The sequence below is a fragment of the Gorilla gorilla genome, chromosome 20 (assembly GCF_029281585.2).
Source record: "Gorilla gorilla gorilla isolate KB3781 chromosome 20, NHGRI_mGorGor1-v2.1_pri, whole genome shotgun sequence".
NCBI classification, from domain to species: domain Eukaryota; kingdom Metazoa; phylum Chordata; class Mammalia; order Primates; family Hominidae; genus Gorilla; species Gorilla gorilla.
The window spans coordinates 9,754,059-9,774,370 of record NC_073244.2 but is presented as its reverse complement, the minus strand read 5'-3'; the positions used below and the strand labels follow the sequence as shown (position 1 = coordinate 9,774,370).

The following is a 20,312-nucleotide window of genomic DNA, read 5'->3' as shown; positions in this document are numbered from 1 at the left end:
TAATTCCAGCTACTCAACAGGCTGAGGCAGGAGAATCGCTTGAGCCTGGGAAAGGGAGGTTGCAGTGAGCTGAGATTACGCTATCTCAATTAAAAAAAAAAAAAAAAAAGGCCGGGAGCAGTGGCTCACGCCTGTAATCCCAGCACTTTGGGAGCCCAAGGCAGGCGAATCACAAGGTCAAGAGATTGAGACCATCCTGGCCAACATGGTGAAACCCCGTCTCTACTAAAAATACAAAAATTAGGCCCGGTGCATTGGCTCATGCCTGTATTCCCAGCACTTAGGGAGGCCGAGGCAGGTGGATCACCTGAGGTCCGGAGTTTGAGACCAGCCTGATCAACATGGAAAAACCCCGTTTCTACAAAAAATAAAAAATTAGCTGGGCGCGGTGGCACATGCCTGTAATCTCAGCTACTTGGGAGGCTGAGGCAGGAGAATCGCTTGAACCCAGGAAGAAGTTGTTGTGAGCCGAGATCGCGCCATTGCACCCCAGCCTGGGCAGCAAGAGCAAAACCCCATCTCAAAAAAACCCAAAAACCCCCAAACAAACAAAAAAACAACAAACAACACAACTGTGCTTCTTCTTTGGTGCTTTGTGAAAAGGAAAACAAAAAAACTGGCTGAGTGTGATGGTTCATGCCTGTCATCCGGCACCTTGGGAAGGTGAAGTGGGAGGATCCCTTGGACCCAGGAGTTCAAGACCAGCTTGGGCAACACAGCAAGACCCTGTCTCTACAAAAAATAAAATAAAAGAAATCGACAGAGGCAGGAGGGTTCCTGGAGGTTAGGAGCTCAAAACCAGCCTCGGGGACATAGTGAGATTCTAACTCTAAAAAATTTAAAAATTACCTGGATGTGGTGGTGCATGCCTGCCAATATGGAGGCTGAGACAGAAGGATTGCTTGAACGCAGGAGTTCAAAGCTAGAATGAGCTATGAATGCACCACTGCACCCTGCAGCTTGGGTGACACAGTAAGACTGTGTCTCAGAAAAACAAAAAGAAAAGAAAAAAGAAACAACAAGTAAGGAAAGAAAAAAAAGGAAGAAAGGAGAGAAGGAACAAAAAAAGGAAGGAAGGACGGAACGAAGGAAGAAAGGAAGAGAAGGAAGGAAGGAAGGAGGGAAGGAGGGAAGGAAGGAAGGAAAGAAAAAGGCTGGGCGTGGTGGCTCACGCTGGTAATCCCTGCACTTTGGGAGGCCGAGGCAGGTGGATCATCTGAGGTCAGGAGTTCGATACCAGCCTGGCTAAAATGATGAAACCCCGTCTCTAAAAAATTAGCTGGGCGTGGTGGTGTGCGCCTGTAATCCCAGCTACTCAGGAGGCTGAGGCAGGAGAATCGCTTGAACCCGGGAGTCGGAGGTTGCAGTGAGCCGAGATCTCGTCACTGTACTTCAGCCTGGGCAACAAGAGAGAAAAACTCCGTCTAAAAAAAAAAAAGAAAAGAAAAAAGAAATAAAGAAAAAGAAAAAAAGACAATTTTAAGCCGAACACATGGCCTTCCAGAAAAAAAGACTACATTTCCCACCAACCCTTGCAGCTGAGTATGGTCACGTGACACCTTCTGACCAATAGCAGGAGTGGCATGTAAACTCTTTTCCTGTTTTTCTCTTTCCTTCTTCCTATTGGCCGAAACGTGAATGTGATGGTGGACGCTTTGGACTATGAGGATGAAGGCAATACTTTGGAGACAGCGAGGCAAAGCGTTAAAAAGAGCTTGAGCTCTCAACACCGCTGCTGAACAGATGCACCCCATCAGCAGGGACTTTCTACCTGGGAGGGTAATTGTTTCAATTATCTTCTTTTTCTTTTTTTTTTTTTTTTTTTTGAGACGGAGTCTCGCTCTGTCGTCCAGGCTGGAGTGCAGTGGCGCGATCTAGGCGCATTGCAACCTCTGCCTCCCGGGGACAAGCGATTCTCCTACCTTAGCCTCCCAAGTAGCTGGGACTACAGGCGCGCCACCATGCCCAGCTAATTTGTGTATTTTTAGTAGAGACGGGGCTTCACCATGCTGGCCAGGCTGTTGTCTTAACTCCTGACATTGTGATCCGCCCTCCTCGGTCTCCCAAAGTGCTGGGATTACAGGCGTGAGCCACCGCTCCCGGCTGTTTGAGAAACATTAACAAGGCAGCAATCCCACTCCTGGGCATATACCCAAGAGATTTGAAAAGATAGACTCCGAAGGGTGCGGTGACTCACGCCTCTAAGCCCAGCACTTTGGGAGGCTGAGGCGGGGAGATTACCTGAGTTCGGGAGTTCGAGACCAGCCTGACCAACACGGAGAAACCCCATCTCTCCTAAAAATACAAAATTAGCCGGCCCCAATCCCAGCTACTTGGGAGGCTGATTCAGGAGAATCGCCTGAACCCAGGAGGTTGAAGTTGCAGTGAGCTGAGATTGTGCCACTGCCCTCCAGCCTGGCGACAGAGCGAGACTCTGTCTAAACAAACAAACTCACACCACAGCAGGCCAAATGAACATCATGTTGGCATCTGTTCCCCAAGTCCTCCAAGTCCCATGGGGCAGTGCAAAGGGCCCAGGTGCAAGCTGCTCACACAGTGGGTTTCCAGTGCCCTAAGGTACCCTGAGCTGCGGGAACCTGCCGCTTTTTTTCAGCTGATTTCAGCCCTTCCCACCTACAGTCTGTTCTCCCCAAAGCAGCCAGCAGAGGGCGTGTGTGAGCACCTGAGTCAAACCCTGTCCCTTCTCTGCCCACCGCCCTCTATGGCTCCCACCTTCCTCTGGATAAAAGCGCGTCTTCCCTGAGGCCCACAAGGCCGTGCACAACCTGCCCCATCACCTCCCTGCTGTCACCTTCACTAGAATGTCAGCCCCACCAGGTCTGTGTCCCCAGTCCCTCAGTTAATGCCTGGCAGAAACAAAGTGCTCTATAAGTATGTGTGGAATGAATGAATACAACCTGCGTAGCAACTCTGAAATAGTTTCTGCATTTCATAATTTTAAACAATTATGTTCAGCGCTACTAAAGCACAGCACTATTGACAATTGGGCTAGATAATTCTCTTGGGTGGGGCCATCTGGAGCAGGGTGCTGAACAGCACCCATTCTGCCAGGGCAAGCACAAATGTCCCCAGACATTGCCAGTGTCCCCTGGGGAGGCAGGATCGACCTTGGCCGAGACCCCCTGGGTTAGGGGATTCCAAGGACCTCCAAGAGATTGTGTGTCTCTTGATCCTCTGCCCTGCGGAGGTCCCAGGAGGCTGTGCACATTGAAATTCACACCCTGAGTAGGGAGGGAGAGAGGAGGAGAATCCTGGGAGCTGGGGTCTCCCTGATATATGCTGTTCACCCCATTGGGAGTTTATTCTCGTATCTCAATGTTTTTTCCAAATAATTGAGGCAGGATTTCAATTGCAACCTCAACATCATCAACATTTGGGGCCAGATCCTTCTCCGGGGTGGGGCAGTCCTGGGCACTTTAGGGCGCTAAGCAGCATCCCTGGCCTCCATCCACTCTATGCCAGGAGCACCCCAAGTCGTGAGAACCATGCATATCCCCAGACATTGCTAAGTGTCCCCTTGGAGCTGAATCCACACGGGAGGTTAGTCAGGTGCACGGGTTCCTGCCTGTAACACCAGCTGCTCAGGAGTCTGTGGCAGGGGAACCAGTTGAGCCTATAGTTCCAGACCAGCCTGGGCAACATTTTGTGGGGAAAAAAAATCCCCTGGGGCAGCCTGGCGCGGTGGCTCACGCCTGTAATCCCGGCACTTTGGGAGGCAGAGGCAGACAGATCACTGGAGGCCAGGAGTTCAAGACCAGTCTGGGCAACATGGCGAAACCCCATCTCTACTAAAAATACAGAAATTAGTCGAGCATGGTGGCGCGTGCCTTTGGTTCCAGCTACTTGGGAGGCTGAGGCAGAAGACTTGCCTGAGCTCAGGAGGCGGAGGTTGCAGTGAGCTGAGATTGTACCATTGCACTCCAACCTGGGACCCAGAGTGAGACTCCGTCTCAAAAAAAGAGAACACAGCAGTGAGGATGCACAAATGTCAGCCACCCACAAAGTGGACAAATCCTAGGTAACGTTGAGTGCAAGAAGAGGCTGGATCCAGAAGAGGCTGTGCTGCACCATCAAGGTGTGAGAAGCTCAAAAATAGGCCACACAAAAAAATCTGTGTCAGGAGATAGGGTGGTTATCCTTGGCAGGGCAGAGGGTGTTTCTGGGGCCTGGTCACGTTGTGTGTTGTTAGGTCTTGGTGCTGCGTATTGGAGTGTTTTCAGTTTGTGAAAATCACGAGGCTTTATACATTCGACTCATGTTCTTTCTGTATATAGGTTACGCTTTATTTTTTATTTTTATTTTATTTTTTGAGACGGAGTCTCACTCTGTCGCCCAGGCTAGAGTGCAGTGGCGTGATCTCGGCTCACTGCAAGCTCCGCCTCCCGGGCTCACACCATTCTCCTGCCTCAGCCTCCCGAGTAGCTGGGACTACAGGCACCCGCCGCCACGCCTGGCTAAGTTTTTTGTATTTTTTAGTAGAGACGGGGTTTCACCGTGTTAGCCAGGATGGTCTCGATCTCCTGACCTTGTGATCCGCCCGCCTCGGCCTCCCAAAGTGCTGGGATTACAGGCGTGAGCCACCGCGCCCGGCTGCGTTATTTTAATATTATTATTATTTGGCCGGGCGGGGTGGCTCACGCCTGTAATCCCAGCACTTTGGGAGGCCGAGGCGGGCGGATCACGAGATCAGGAGATCGAGACCATCCTGGCTAACACGGTGAAACCCCGTCTCTACTAAAAATACAAAAAATTAACCGGGCGTGGTGGTGGGCGCCTGTAGTCCCAGCTACTCGGGAGGCTGAGGCAGGAGAATGGCGTGAACCCGGGAGGCGGAGCTTGCAGTGAGCCGAGATTGTGCCACTGCACTCCAGCCTGGGTGACAGAGCGAGATTCCGTCTCAAGAAAAAAAATAAAATAAAATCTCCTTCTCCATGATGCCCTCCCTGATTCCCCACGATAGATCTCAGTCCTCTCGTTTTTGTTTTTGTTTTTTCATTTTTATGAGACAAAGTCTCACTCTGTTACTCAGGCTGGAGTGCCGTAGCTCAATCTCAGCTCACTGCAACCTCTGCCTCCCGGGTTCAAGCGATTCTCCTGCCTCAGCCTCCCAGACTAACTGTGACTACAGCTGCGCGCCACCACACCTGGCTAATTTTTGTATTTTTAGTAGAAACGAGGTTTCACCATGTTGGCCAGGCTGGTCTCGAACTCCTGACCTCAGGATGTCCACCTGCCTCCGCCTCCCAAAGTGCTGGGATTACAGGCGTGAGTCACCACGCTCGGCCTTTCCTCCTCTATTATGCCCTCCCTTTACTCGGTCTCCCTCGCCCTCCTAGTGCAATTTGAGAGCTTCCATTTGTGCAGATATTTGATTGGCTATTTCCTCTCCAGCCCGCCATCTCCGGAGGGCAGGGATTTCTCTCTGAGTGTTTTAAAGCTGGGTCCCATGTTTGCTGAACACACGAGTGCCAGGGTCTGAGGAATGTTAGGAACTGGGTTTTGGGAGAAGTTGAAAACCAGGGGAAAAACTGATGCTTGTGTTTGCAGGCAAGGTGGGTGTGGCCCAGTGGAAAGTCCCCTAACCCGGAGGCCCCCAGGGCAGCCAAAAAAACTAAGAAATGCAAAACAGGTGGCTGAAGGCTCTAATGCACGTCCCTAAGGTTGCACTGGGAGCCCTCAGCAGAAGGGGGAGTCTGGACAGACCGAGACCCTCAGTTTAAGCCTCAGTAATCTGGGGCTGCATAAATCCGTATTCATCATAAAGGCTCTGCATAGCTATGTGGTCAGAAGTACCAGCTTTTGCTTGGAGCTCCTATTCCTTTTTTTTTTTTTTTTTTTTTTAGTTTCTTTTCTTTTTTTTTTTTGAAATGGAGTTTCGCTCTTGTTGCCCAGGCTGGAGTGCAATGACACAATCTCAGCTCACTGCAAGCTCTGCCTCCCGGGTTCAAGCGATTTTCGTGTCTCAGCCTCCCGAGTAGCTGGGATTACAGGCATGTACCACCATGGCCAGCTAATTTTTGTGTTTTTAGTAGAGACGGCGTTTCACCATGTTGGCCAGGCTGGCCCCGCCCACCTTGGCCTCCCAAAGTGCTGAGATTACAGGCATGAGCCACTGCGCCCGGCCTTTTTTCTTTCTTTTCGGGTTGTGGAGTCTCCCGCTATCACCCAGGCTGGAGTGCAGTGTCGTGATCTCTGCCCAGTGGAACCTCGGCCTCCTGAGTTCAAGCAATTCTCCTGCCTCAGCCTCTTGAGTAGCTGGGACCACAGGCGCCCACCACTACGCCCGGCTAATTTTTGTATTTTTAGTAGAGATGGGGTTTCGTCATGTTGGCCAGGCTGGTCTCCAACTCCTGACCTCAAGTGATTCACCCACCTCGGCCTCCCAAAGTGCTGGGACTACAGGCGTGAGCCACTGCGCCTGTTCTTACTACACAGACTCACCAGGCCTCCCTGAACCCATTTGTTTAATCATCTAAAAGAGAAAATCCACTTTTTTTTTTTTTTTTGAGACAGAGTCTTGGTCTGTTGCCCAGGCTAGAGTGCAATGGCGCCATCTCGGCTCGCTGCAACCTCCACCTCCCGGGTTCCAGCAATTCTCCTGCCTCAGCCTCCCGAGTAGCTGGAACTACAGGTGTCTGCCACCATGCCCAGCTAATTTTTGTATTTTTAGTAGAGACGGGGTTTCATCATACTGGCCAGGCTGGTCTCGAACTCCTGACCTCATGATCTGCCCGCCTCGGCCTCCCATAGTGCTGGGATTACAGGCGTGAGCCACCATGCCCGGCCTTTTTTTTTTTTTTTTTTTTTTTGAGACGGAGTCTTGCCTGTCGCCCAGGCTGGGGTGCAGTGGCGCGATCTCGGCTCACTGCAAGCTCCGCCTCCCAGGTTCACGCCATTCTCCTGCCTCAGCCTCCCGAGTACCTGGGACTACAGGCGCCTGCCACCATGCCCGGTTAATTTTTTGTATTTTTAGTAGAGATGGGGTTTCACCATGTTAGCCAGGATGGTCTTGATCTCCTGACCCCATGATCCGCCCGCCTCAGCCTCCCAAAGTGCTGGGATTACAGGCGTGAGCCACCACGCCCGGCCTTTTTTTTTTTTTTGAGATGGAGTCTCTCTCTGTCATCCAGGCTGGCGCAATCTCAGCTCACTGCAACCTCCACCTCCTAGGTTCAAGCGATTCTCGTGCCTCAGCCTCCCGAGTAGCTGGGATTACAGGCACGTGCCACCACACCCAGCTAATTTTTTTGTATTTTTAGTAGAGACAAGGTTTCACCATGTTGGCCAGGATGGTCTCAATCTCCTGAGCTCATGATGCGCCTGCCTCTGCCTCCCAAAGTGCTGGGATTACAGGCATAAACCACCGTGCCCGGCCTGTTTTCCCAAATCTGAAATGCATCTGGAGAACAGTTGCAGGACCGGGCTCCTTCCCGATTAAACCACTACTTGAGTCGGATTTGGCTGCACCTTTACTAGCTCTGTGAACGTGGGCAAATGACTTAACTTATCTGAGTCTCCATTTTCTCAGGCGTGAAGGAGGCCACCCGAAGACCAGGGTGTGGGTAGGTTAGCCCAAGTATTTGATTTAAAGGACCGTGGGGTCAGGTCCTAGTAAACGCTCAATAAACCGTTAAAAGACAGTGTTGGCCGGGCGCGGTGGCTCACGCCTGTAATCCCAGCGCTTTGGGAGGCCAAGGCGGGCAGATCACGAGGTCAGGGGTTCAAGACCAGCCCGGCCAACATGGTGAAACCCCTGTCTCTACTAAAAATACAAAAAAATTACCCGGGCGTGGTGGCAGGCGCCTGTAATCCCAGCTATTCGGGAGGCTGAGGCAGGTGAATCGCTTGAATCGGGTGGCGGAGGCTGCAGTGAGCTGAGACCGCACCACTGCACTCCAGCCTGGCAACAGAGCGAGACTTGGTCTCAAAAAAAAAAAAAAAAAAAAAAAAAAAAAAAAAAAAAAGGCAGTGTCGAGAGGCCTGCACTGGCGACTGTCGGTCAGCAGAGGCCGCTACTGCGGTCTCTGAGCCCTCCTGGCGCCGCAGCAGGCGCATGCGCAGCGGAGCTTCTCTGCAGAGGTGAATTTTTTTATTGGTCCCCACCCTTTAGACGCAGCCTATATTTATTATTGTACTTATTACAGCTGACCTGGTTGTGGCTGCTTGTGGTACTCCAGGATTCTGCTCTTCGTGGATGTGGGGATGACAGTGGGAGAGGTCCTTCCCTGCCAACACCTGGCTCCATCCCTGCAGCTATGGGGTTGAAAATTCCCCTTTTTCCCTTAAGCTCTCCCCCTAGTTCTTTAAATTACATGATATTAGAATTTTTCAATAAGCAATCCATGCACTTGAGAAGAAATTCAACCCCTCTTTTATTAAGTTCCGGGATACCTGTGAACAGCCCCCCCCCCCTTTTTTTTTTGAGACAGAGTCTTAACTCTTAGTCGCACAGGCTGGAGTGCAGTGCTGTGATCTCGGCTCACTGCAACCTCCGCCTCTCGGGTTCAAGCGGTTCTCCTGCCTCAGCCACCCAAGTAACTGGGATTTCAGGCGTTCACCACCACGCCGGGCTAATTTTTTTATTTTTAGTAAAGACGGGGTTTCTCCATGTTGGGTAGGCTGATCTCGAACTCCTGACTTCAGGTGATTTGCCTGCCTCGGCCTCCCAAAGTGCTGGGATTACAGGCGTGATCCATCGCAAGCAGCCTAACCCCTCTTTAATTTTTAAAATTAAAAAAAAATTTTTTGAGACGGAATCTCGCTCTGTCGCCAGGCTGGAGAGCAGTGGCGCGATCTTGGCTAACTACAACCTCCGCCTGTCGCCTGACACCTCTTTTAATGAAAACCTTTCCGTTACATCTCTGAAATGCTCCCACTTTGCAAGGAAAAAACGGCTGCGAAGCGCCCAATAGGAAACGCAACACGTAGCAGGTGCTCAGCGCATTAAAAAATTTTGAAGAATTTTATTAATAATGCGAAACCGACTACCCCTCTGCTAAAAACTCATGCCCCAAATGGCGCATGCGCTTGACTTGTAACTTAACTTTAAACGCGTATCAGGCACAGGTGTAGGTGGTTAGGGACCCCGGGCGCTCACATCTGCTCCCTGCCGCGCCCTCTGCCTTTCAGAGCCTCAATCCTTTCGGAAGATACTTTTCAGTTTTCCACTGGGTTAAATGGTGATAGCAAGAGCAATCATCCGTTAAATGAAACCCAAGGTTGAGACAGCGCTTTGTAAAGCAAAGTGCCCGAAGCATTCCTGAGGGGGAGGAGTGTACAGGTTTATTTTAGAGTCCAGGCTGGAATTTGCATTGCTTTTTGTGGATCCACACCTCCCCCTCTCCCAGCCCAGGAAAAGCACTGCAGTGGCTCTCCCGTTTCACAAAGTGAGTTTAAGGAAAGATGTACCGCAGGGGGTTCATTTGCACTGTGAGAACATCATTCATGCAAGAAATGCTGAGTACCTACTATGTGCTAAACAGCGGGTTGGGCTTTTCATAAGGGATAGAGTTACACAATTGAATGCCAATTCATGAGATATGAAATACATTCAACTGTTTCTTAGGGTCAGATTAGGACACAAATGCTAAACAGTCTTCCTGCGCCTCCCCCTGGAGAGGAAATGAAATAGAAAATGAAATTGTGCCAGTAAACCGCTTAGCCGGGTGCCTGGGCAATGGCAAACCAGTCCTGAAATAAATAACTGTTTTATTAATAGCAATCTCAGCTAATTAAAATAGATAGCGTTTATTGAGCCTTGGGTATCAGGCACGGTCCTAATTCTTTTAGATGTCTTTAGTTCGTTCTACTCTCCCCCAAACAATAGGGTGGTATTGATCACCTCTGAGCAGGTGAAATTGAGGCACAGAGAAATCCTAGTAGCTGGTAGAAGAACACGCAGTGTGGTCAAGCTAGCAAGGTGTTTGGTCCACTGCTATATCTACAAAACCCCTAACAATGCCTGGTGTATAGATGCTCAGTATGCATTTGTGGGATCAGTGATTCCGATGCCTGCTTCTTATAAAGCTTTTTATTTAGAAATAATTACAGGTAAGGAGTTGCAAAAACAGTATGGTGGTCGCGAGTGTCCTTTTTCCCTCGGCTTCTCCCAGGGGCATCGTCTTACGTAACAATGTCCAAACAGGGAAATTGACTTGGGTATAATCCACAGACTCTATTCACCTTGTAAATTGGTTTTAATAGAAGTACTGGACAACTTGTAAGCTAATATCGTTGCTATGGTTCTCGTTCTCAGCTAAAACGGCGCTCTTTACTTTGTGCACCTGAACACTGCACACCGAGGGCGACCACCGCCCCCGAGATGCCCAGCTTCTATTCTAGAGCGCCGCGCCGGCGCCTAATGGGTTAACAGAGGGACACGCCTCCGTGCGCTTGCGCGGCGTCCCTTCGCCCCGCCTCCGCAGCGCAGTCACATGACCCGCCCAACCGGCGTCCGCCTATAAAAAGCTGAGTGTTGACGTCAGCGTTCTCTTCCGCCGTCGTCGCCGCCATCCTCGGCGCGACTCGCTTTTTTCGGTTCTACCTGGGAGAATCCACAGCCATCCGCCACCATGGTGAGTAACCCTGCCTCGCTGGTGCCCCGGAGCGGCGGCGGGGCCTCCGCGGGGCCTACGCTGCCTAGCCTGGGACGCTGGGGCCCCCCGTTCCAGGAGGAGACGTAGCGGCGGCGGGGCCGGAGGAGCCGGGGCTGGGGAAGCGGCCGCCGCCATGTCTGTGCGCCGCGCTGTTCACCGAGCCCCTTCTCCGCTTCCGAGGGCGCCGTAACCTTGCCCAGACCTGGCTGGAGCTGGGGTGTTAGCGGGGATGGGGGTGGGGTATGATGATGTGGCAGGCGTAGTAATGGCGGGCACCGCGGTGGAAGCGGGGAGACAGGGAGGCGCCTTATGTAACCCGCGGGCCGCGAGTTTGAGATTGATTTTCTGCCGGGGGACTAGGGGCGGCAGGGAAATGGCAGAACGAGCAAAGCGACACCTGAAAGGCTCCCCTTTTTCTTCCAAATACCTTCTCCTGATGCTGTTAATCGTCGACCTTAGGCACTTGTCCTTCCTATGACTCCCAGATGTACAAAGATTCTTGAGACACGAGGTGTAGGCTTGTGGCAGTTAGGGCCGTTCCGGCTCCCCGTTATTTCCTGGGGTGGGTGGCCTTGTCTGATCCCCTTTGCCGAGGGGTGACCTTGCATTTTATGATGAAGCTTCTTGCTCGGGGAAGTTTGGGTGGCCCGGTGACAACGTGCAGGGGGCTTTAGGAGAGGGTTCATCCCTTAACGTGTTTGGCCCCAAATGAAACTTTAGTATTTGTTCATGGTATCAAGGAAATCTGTTGCCACTCAGTTTTATTCCTGAGCGCTTTTATTTCTGGGTTGTCAATCTTGAATGACACCTATTAACGGTGGTTCCTTGGAGATTGCGGGGTGGCTCTTAAGGGGTGTTAGGCTGGCAACATTGGGTGGGCTTGGGGCACCCCAGCACCAACCTCCTCCTGGCCTTGGGCATGCTGGTTCATTTGGACTGAACGCTCCGTGCCATGCTGTGTTCCTGGAAATCACGAGCTGGTCTGAGCCTCCCTGTCTTGCCCAGGTGAACTTCACGGTAGACCAGATCCGCGCCATCATGGACAAGAAGGCCAACATCCGCAACATGTCTGTCATCGCCCACGTGGACCATGGCAAGTCCACGCTGACAGACTCCCTGGTGTGCAAGGCGGGCATCATCGCCTCGGCCCGGGCCGGGGAGACACGCTTCACTGATACCCGGAAGGACGAGCAGGAGCGTTGCATCACCATCAAGTCAACGTGAGCTCCCTGTGCCCTCTGTACCCAGGCAGGGAGGTGCTGGCCTGGCAGCTGGAGGCCACTGGGCCAGGGTGTGCGGGGAGAGGCTTGGCAACGTCTCTTTCCCCTGGTTTCTTAATTCATGGGAGAATGAGTGAAGTTCAGTCCAGTGAGACAGGATGGAGAGGCACAGGGATTGGTACTGCGATCTGGAAGGTTTTCTAGAGGAGGGGGCTGCACTCTGGTTCTCCCTCCCTGGGGGACTTGCCCCCACTCCTACAATATCTGGAGAGGTTTGGCTGTCACACCTGGGAGGGGAGGGTGTTCCTAGTGCTTGGGATGCTGGGAAGCTCCTGTGTTGCACTGGATGGTGTTCGTTCCATGTCAGTTTCTGGCCCCGATATGAGTAGGGTGAGTGCAGAGCACAGTGACCCCAACTGCTTTTTGTCCTGGGTTGGTACCATGGTGAGGGACTCTGGCTAAGGCTCTTCATTTCCCCTGGAGCAGGGGCAGAAGTGAGGAGGGAAGGGTCGGAGTCTCTGGAGGCTTTTGCCGTCCTGCTGGGTCTTTTAGTTGCTACTTTGAGTCAGGTGTGATGAATCTTGGGACCGAGTCGGTGGGGCAGGATGTCTGGTCAGGAGGGCTCTGAGGATCTGGCTATGGGGCTGGTACCAGGAGTTCCCTGTCGTGGGGGTGGCATGTCTCGGACAGAGGCAAAGGATAAGGGTGGGTTGGCTCTTGTGGGAGCCTCTCCAGGGATGAGTCATGGAGGGAGGAGCAGCCTGGCTTCTGACAGCATCCCAGACTCCCTGGGCCAGGTGTGTAGCTCCTGTCCCCCTGACGGGTCCCTCCCTCCATCAGTGCCATCTCCCTCTTCTACGAGCTCTCGGAGAATGACTTGAACTTCATCAAGCAGAGCAAGGACGGTGCCGGCTTCCTCATCAACCTCATTGACTCCCCCGGGCACGTCGACTTCTCCTCGGAGGTGACCGCTGCCCTCCGAGTCACCGATGGCGCATTGGTGGTGGTGGACTGCGTGTCAGGTAAGCAGTGGGTCCCCCTGAGGCAGGGCCTGGAACCCGGGGCCATCCTTGCTTGAGGATGACAGCGCCGCCCTGTCCCCCATGTCCCCAGGCGTGTGCGTGCAGACAGAGACAGTGCTGCGGCAGGCCATTGCCGAGCGCATCAAGCCTGTGCTGATGATGAACAAGATGGACCGCGCCCTGCTGGAGCTGCAGCTGGAGCCCGAGGAGCTCTACCAGACTTTCCAGCGCATCGTGGAGAACGTGAACGTCATCATCTCCACCTACGGCGAGGGCGAGAGCGGCCCCATGGGCAACATCATGGTACGGCCCTCCCTAGCTGGGTGGTGGGCTTGCCGCATCGGGATCCGCAGGAGCCGGTGGGGAGTGGAGTTGAGCTGAGGGGGACTGGAAGTGTGTTTTTGCCAGGAATGTTGGGGTGACAGAGAAGGGGGCTGGAATGTTTTCATCCGACTTGACCCAGCCCTTGATCTTTGGGCAGCTGGAAGAGATGAGCTCAGGGAACGCTGCCCTGGGTGGCGGAGGGGCTGGCCCCCCTGTTCGTGATGACTGATCATTTCTTCACTTTGACCTGATGTCTACTGAAGAAATCCAGCGTCTGAGGCCCATGCCCAAGGCACCCAGCCCGTAGCTTCAGGCTCTGCGCAGGGGCCCTCACGGCTGCTTCTCGTTTCTCACACTTCCAGATCGATCCTGTCCTCGGTACTGTGGGCTTCGGGTCTGGCCTCCACGGGTGGGCCTTCACCCTGAAGCAGTTTGCCGAGATGTACGTGGCCAAGTTCGCCGCCAAGGGGGAGGGCCAGTTGGGGCCTGCCGAGCGGGCCAAGAAAGTAGAGGACATGATGAAGAAGCTGTGGGGTGACAGGTGAGCCCCGCGGGATATGCTGGGGGATTCCTGACACCTGGGGGTAGTGGCAGCGACGTAGGGGCGTGGTGTGCTATTCACAGCGTGGCTCAAGCCCACCAGGCACCCCATAGAGTCTTGCCCAAGCATGTCCCCTTGGCGACCACCCCGCCCCCACCCCCCGCCAGTCATCCCCTGGAGACCCTAACTTGATTTGGCTTGGCCTCTCCTTGCCAGGTACTTTGACCCAGCCAATGGCAAGTTCAGCAAGTCAGCCACCAGCCCTGAAGGGAAGAAGCTGCCACGCACCTTCTGCCAGCTGATCCTGGACCCCATCTTCAAGGTGAGTGAGGGCTGCGCCAGGCACCCCGCCGATGCGACTATTGGCCCTTGGCCCTGTGGGCTCTGGCTGGTAGCCTGTCAGCTGACTGGGCCCATCTCCTTGTGGGGCAGATGCGAGATGGGAGGAGGCACAGCTCCTAACTGAGGTGGAGTCAGGGCTCCTCTCTTAAGATCTGGACTGCATAGCCAGAGCCTTGGGACCTCTCCTGCATTGAGGGGGTTGAATAACTTGTGGCTTTGGTGACAGGTGGCGGTTCAGTGCTTGTAAGTCAGAACTTGGGTCCTTGTCTGTGAGTCAGAGTGGGCTTTTTCCTCTGCTCCACCACGAGGTTTCCTCCAGCTCCCCATCCGCTCAGCTGGCTGGGCCCGTGGTAGGCAGGCCAGGCCTGCTCCTGCCCCCGTGCTGCGTCCCCCTGTGCTGACCTGAGTCTCCCAAGCAGGAAGCAGTGTCAGGCTCCCTCCTGCTGTTCTCACATGGGCTTTCTTGTTTCTTGGTGGGGAATGTAGGTGTTTGATGCGATCATGAATTTCAAGAAAGAGGAGACAGCAAAACTGATAGAGAAACTGGACATCAAACTGGACAGCGAGGACAAGGACAAAGAAGGCAAACCCCTGCTGAAGGTGCGGCCTGGGCCCAGCCCTCGGGGTGGAGGGAACACAGGCTGCCGCTTCCGGATGCTCTGACAGCCCAGGCCTGGGGGTTGAAGTCCTCAGCTGGGTAGGGACAGCTGCTGCCCCTTTCGCTTTAGACTTTGGGTGCTGCTGGAGACACATCCCAGCAGCCAGCCCCATCCGGGACAGGTGTGGGTGAGGGCCTTGGCAGGAGTGTGCATGGCCTTTGCCGCCTTCCAGAAGGGGCCGTGCTTTGGAGAACGTTAATCCTGACTTTGGCTTCCTTGGCTTCAAGAGAGGAAGCATGTACGGGGCGGGGCCATCCTGGGCTCCCCAGGTGTCTCATGCGCCGCTCTCTGCCCCCGCAGGCTGTGATGCGCCGCTGGCTGCCCGCCGGAGACGCCTTGTTGCAGATGATCACCATCCACCTGCCCTCCCCTGTGACAGCCCAGAAGTACCGCTGCGAGCTCCTGTATGAGGGGCCCCCGGACGATGAGGCTGCCATGGGTACGTGGTCCCGGCGGCCGGGCCCTGAGTTGCAGCCGGAGGACTTCCTGTTGCCCAGGGTTGGGGGTTGCAGGGTTTCAGAAGGCTGAGCTGCACTGGAATAAAGCTTGCGGGTTTTCTCTGTCCCTCAGGCATTAAAAGCTGTGACCCCAAAGGCCCTCTTATGATGTATATTTCCAAAATGGTGCCAACCTCCGACAAAGGTCGGTTCTACGCCTTTGGACGAGTCTTCTCGGGGCTGGTCTCCACTGGCCTGAAGGTCAGGATCATGGGGCCCAACTATACCCCTGGGAAGAAGGAGGACCTCTACCTGAAGCCAATCCAGAGGTGAGCAGCTGGGTGATGGGCAGGCCCCTCGGCACTGCTGCGGGCCCTGCCCTGCTTGCTCCAAGTCTTGGGCTCCTCAGTCGGGAGCTAGAAGTAAGGAGCATAGAAGGAATATAGGGTGACACTTGTGTCAGCCACAGCTTTTGTTCTTAGCCCAGTGAGGGCATTCCTGGAGAAGCTCCAAGCCCCAGGGCACAGCAGACCCCCGCTCATCTGTGTCCCTGGGCACAGGTGGGTGGCGGCCGTCGACCCATACCCAGGGAGGAGGGCAGTGATTCCGAAGAGGATGTTTCTTGGCAGCTCCGACGCGGCAGTCAGGGCCTTGTGGAAGCCACCAGTCTGCCGTGGGACCTGGCAGGAGGGCCACCAACTCCGGGAGGGACCTGCCCTGGCCCTCCAGGGTCCAGCACAACCATTCCTGCGGCCTGCTGCCGCTTTCTGCTTCTTCCAGAACAATCTTGATGATGGGCCGCTACGTGGAGCCCATCGAGGATGTGCCTTGTGGGAACATTGTGGGCCTGGTGGGCGTGGACCAGTTCCTGGTGAAGACGGGCACCATCACCACCTTCGAGCACGCGCACAACATGCGGGTGATGAAGTTCAGCGTCAGCCCTGTTGTCAGAGTGGCCGTGGAGGCCAAGAACCCGGCTGACCTGCCCAAGCTGGTGGAGGGGCTGAAGCGGCTGGCCAAGTCCGACCCCATGGTGCAGGTGGGCACGGAGTGCACCTGCTGAGAGCAGACACCCTGAGGGGGGACGGCTTGTGTCCTGAGTTTTGGCTGTGTGGGTTGCTGTGGTTGTTGGATTGAGGTGACTTGGTCATGAAAGGAGGGGTTCTTGGCTGTGGCTGTAAATGGAGATTCCTGCCCAGGCAGCCACCACCCTCTCCTAGGCTGCTCTGCGCGTGTTCACTGTAGCTTGTGGGACTTAACACTTCTTCAGGAGTTTGTGCTGGTCCCAGTTTCCCGGCACCTTCCCTGAAATCTTGTTCTGGCGGGGTCCCTAGCTAAAGGGAAGCTGGGAACCTGGTCCCGCCTGTTCCGAGCCGCCTACCCCTTTGGTGCTGACCCGTGTCCCTTTCAGTGCATCATCGAGGAGTCGGGAGAGCACATCATCGCGGGCGCCGGCGAGCTGCACCTGGAGATCTGCCTGAAGGACCTGGAGGAGGACCATGCCTGCATCCCCATCAAGGTGAGGTGCCAGTGACCAGCCATCCCCACGCCCCACCCCGGACACCCACCCTCTGCTTTAAAGCTGAGCTGAGCTAGGCTCTGCAGGCACCTAGACTTGATTTCGGCTTTGGTTTCAGCTTCTTAAGTTCCTCAAGTTTCTTTGCAGTCTTCCACAGGCATGTGGGGCTGTTTTTTTGTTGTTGTTGTTGTTGTCGTCTTTTTTTTTTGAGATAGTCTCGCTGTGTCATCCAGGCTGGAGTGCAGTGGCGTGATTTCGGCTCGCTAGAACCTCCACCTCCTGGGTTCAAGCGATTCTCTTGCCTCACTCAGCTTCCTGAGTAACTGGGACTACAGGCATGTGCTACCACGCCCGGCTAATTTTTTTTTGTATTTTTAGTAGAGGCGGGGTTTCACTGTGTTAGTAAGTCAAGATGGTCTCGATCTCCTGACCTCGTGATCCCCCTGCCTTGGCCTCCCAAAGTGCTGGGATCACAGGTGTGAGCCACCATGCCTGGCCCAGGGCTGTTTTTTTTTTTTGTTTTTTTTTTTTTTTTTTTTTTTGAGACAAGAGTCTTGCTCTGTTGCTCAGGCTGGAGTGCAATGGCGTGATCTTGGCTCACTGCACGCTCTGCCTCCCAGGTTCACGCCATTCTCCTGTCTCAGCCTCCCGAGTAGCTGGGACTTCAGGCGCCTGCCGCCACGCCCGGCTAATTTTTATGTATTTTTAGTAGAGACAGGGTTTCACCGTGTTAGCCAGGATGGTCTCGATCTCCTGACCTCGTGATCCACCTGCCTCGGCCTCCCAAAGTGCTGGGATTGCAGGCGTGAGCCACCACGCCCGGCCTCCGGGGCAGTTTTTGAGTTACTCGAGACAGCTCATCCTGCTGTCTTCTGTCCACAAACACACAAATGCTCTGGAGGGGTCGGGACAGGCCTGCTCCAGACCTCGTTTCTTTCCTGTTAATGCTTAAAATTCCACAAACCCGTGGTTTCTGCGCCGGAGAGCTCAGTGGAGCCCCTGCTCCTTGTCTTTGTCTGGAGTGAGATGCGCTTGGCGGTGCAACAGTGACTCCGCTTCGTTCTGATTGACGTGGCTCTACCAGGCTGTATTAGGTCCGCCTTGCTAGGAAAAGCTTTTAAGGATGCCTCTGTGTGTAAGGTCACGTCTTTCTCCAGGCAAGAGTGGGACTTACCTCTTCTTTTTGCAGAAATCTGACCCGGTCGTCTCGTACCGCGAGACGGTCAGTGAAGAGTCAAACGTGCTCTGCCTCTCCAAGTCCCCCAACAAGCACAACCGGCTGTACATGAAGGCGCGGCCCTTCCCCGACGGCCTGGCCGAGGACATCGATAAAGGCGAGGTGTCCGCCCGTCAGGAGCTCAAGCAGCGGGCGCGCTACCTAGCCGAGAAATACGAGTGGGACGTGGCTGAGGCTCGCAAGATCTGGTGCTTTGGGCCCGACGGCACCGGCCCCAACATCCTCACTGACATCACCAAGGGTGTGCAGTACCTCAACGAGATCAAGGACAGTGTGGTGGCTGGCTTCCAGTGGGCCACCAAGGAGGTGAGGCACAGCTCAGCATGTGCAGACCACACCCGTTTCCAGGCTCTAGAGGGACCTCATGGTCCTGCCTCCCGAGACAAGAGACCCTAATGGGGCCAAGGTGGGCAAGGCCCCAGGTCCCCCTGGTGGAGACCTGCAGGACTTGGCAGGTGGAGGGCAAGGAGCCGAGGTGCGTCAGGCCCTTGACAGTGGTTCTCCCCCTCCCCCAGGGCGCGCTGTGTGAGGAGAACATGCGGGGTGTGCGCTTCGACGTCCACGATGTCACCCTGCATGCCGACGCCATCCACCGCGGGGGTGGCCAGATCATCCCCACAGCGCGGCGCTGCCTCTACGCCAGTGTGCTGACCGCCCAGCCACGCCTCATGGAGCCCATCTACCTTGTGGAGATCCAGGTGAGGTCTACCCGCCCACCGCTGACCCTGCCACCGTCCTGCCCAGCGGCCACTGACAGGTTTTCTTTCCCTTCTGGCAGTGTCCAGAGCAGGTGGTCGGTGGCATCTACGGGGTTTTGAACAGGAAGCGGGGCCACGTGTTCGAGGAGTCCCAGGTGGCCGGCACCCCCATGTTTGTTGTCAAGGCCTATCTGCCCGTCAACGAGTCCTTTGGTGAGTGCCTGCCCGGTGTGGCCTGCAGAGCCTGGCAGGCTGGTTTGGGGGACAGAAGCCCAGTTAAGCTTAGCAGGGTGTGACAGGAGGCGTCCTGATGGGAGCAGGTGATGGATTTAGCAGGTGGCCCAGTTTCTGACAGCTTGTGGACCCCCCAAATCACTGAATTCCCAGGGGGAGGGGCTCTCCTATCCCCAGCGTGAGAAGGGCTTTGGGCCTGGAGCTCTGAAGGCCTACGCCCTGGGCCAGTAGAGCAGCCGAGCTGTAGCACAGGGTTGTCCCAAACGAGCAGCGGCATGAGGCCCATGAGTGGCCTGCTAGGCCCTTCGTGAAGTGCTGGGCACCAGGCCGAGTGTCTGGTCTGCAGGGTGACTCAGGCTGAGGAACTAGCCTGAGCTCCTGACAGGACTTTCCTTCTGCCCTGCCACCTTCTTGATGGCCCAGTGAGCCTCTTGCTTCCCTCTGCAGGCTTCACCGCTGACCTGAGGTCCAACACGGGCGGCCAGGCGTTCCCCCAGTGTGTGTTTGACCACTGGCAGATCCTGCCCGGAGACCCCTTCGACAACAGCAGCCGCCCCAGCCAGGTGGTGGCGGAGACCCGCAAGCGCAAGGGCCTGAAAGAAGGCATCCCTGCCCTGGACAACTTCCTGGACAAATTGTAGGCGGCCCTTCCTGCAGCGCCTGCCGCCCCGGGGACTCGCAGCACCCACAGCGCCACGTCCTCGAATTCTCAGACGACACCTGGAGACTGTCCCGACACAGCGACGCTCCCGAGAGGTTTCTGGGGCCCGCTGCGTGCCATCACTCAACCATCACACTTGATGCCGTTTCTTTCAATATTTATTTCCAGAGTCCAGAGGCAGCAGACACGCCCTCTTAGTAGGGACTTACTGGGCCGGTCGGGGAGGGGGAGGCGGGATGGGACACCCAACACTTTTTCCATTTCTTCAGAGGGAAACTCAGATGTCCAAACTAATTTTAACAAACGCATTAAGAGGTTTATTTGGGTACATGGCCCGCAGTGGCTTTTGCCCCAGAAAGGGGAAAGGAACACGCGGGTAGATGATTTCTAGCAGGCAGGAAGTCCTGTGCGGTGTCACCATGAGCACCTCCAGCTGTACTAGTGCTATTGGAATAATAAATTTGATAAGGTGGTGACTGTTCTGCATTTTTCACGGTGTTCTCGCAGGGGAGCAGGGTTGCCCAGTACTGGGCTCCCTGGAGCCTAGAAGGGGACCCGGGCCCTGGTTAGGTGCAGCCTGGGGCTGCCTCAGTGTTAGGTGGAACGTTCTGGAATGGTGGGAATGCCCTACTCCTGTGTCATTCAGAGAAGCAGCTGCCAGCTGCGCAGGTCTGCAGAGCATTTGAAGTAGGATCAGTGCGGCAAGGAATTACGAGATGTCACTTTGAATGCATTTGGATTGCCCTGTGGAGCGAGGGGCTCCGGATTGAACTTCGCAGGTTTCAGCAACTTTCCGAATTGC

General features: G+C 54.8%; 1 protein-coding gene and 1 non-coding gene across 2 annotated transcripts; both read left to right on the top strand.

The window, feature by feature from the left end:
- The first annotated feature begins 1,601 nt into the window (after positions 1-1,601).
- EEF2 (eukaryotic translation elongation factor 2) lies at positions 1,602-19,986 on the top strand. The gene is made up of 16 exons (XM_004059743.4): positions 1,602-1,779; positions 10,277-10,595; positions 11,622-11,836; positions 12,677-12,858; positions 12,950-13,161; positions 13,545-13,723; positions 13,940-14,045; positions 14,552-14,665; positions 15,025-15,163; positions 15,295-15,490; positions 15,942-16,200; positions 16,573-16,680; positions 17,870-18,223; positions 18,433-18,615; positions 18,696-18,828; positions 19,297-19,986. Exons 2-16 carry the CDS (start codon positions 10,593-10,595, stop codon positions 19,488-19,490), a joined length of 2,577 nt encoding a protein of 858 aa, XP_004059791.1. The 5' UTR covers positions 1,602-1,779; positions 10,277-10,592; the 3' UTR covers positions 19,491-19,986.
- LOC115933010 (small nucleolar RNA SNORD37) lies at positions 13,397-13,462 on the top strand. The gene has a single exon (XR_004069068.1). It is a non-coding gene; the product is annotated as a small nucleolar RNA SNORD37 (small nucleolar RNA).
- Positions 19,987-20,312: the final 326 nt, after the last annotated feature.

Coding starts and splice junctions, on each gene's coding strand:
- EEF2 (XM_004059743.4), top strand. Junction 15,491..15,941: donor TACCTGAAGCCAATCCAGAG/GTGAGCAGCTGG, acceptor TGCTTCTTCCAG/AACAATCTTGATGATGGGCC. Junction 18,616..18,695: donor TCTACCTTGTGGAGATCCAG/GTGAGGTCTACC, acceptor CCCTTCTGGCAG/TGTCCAGAGCAGGTGGTCGG.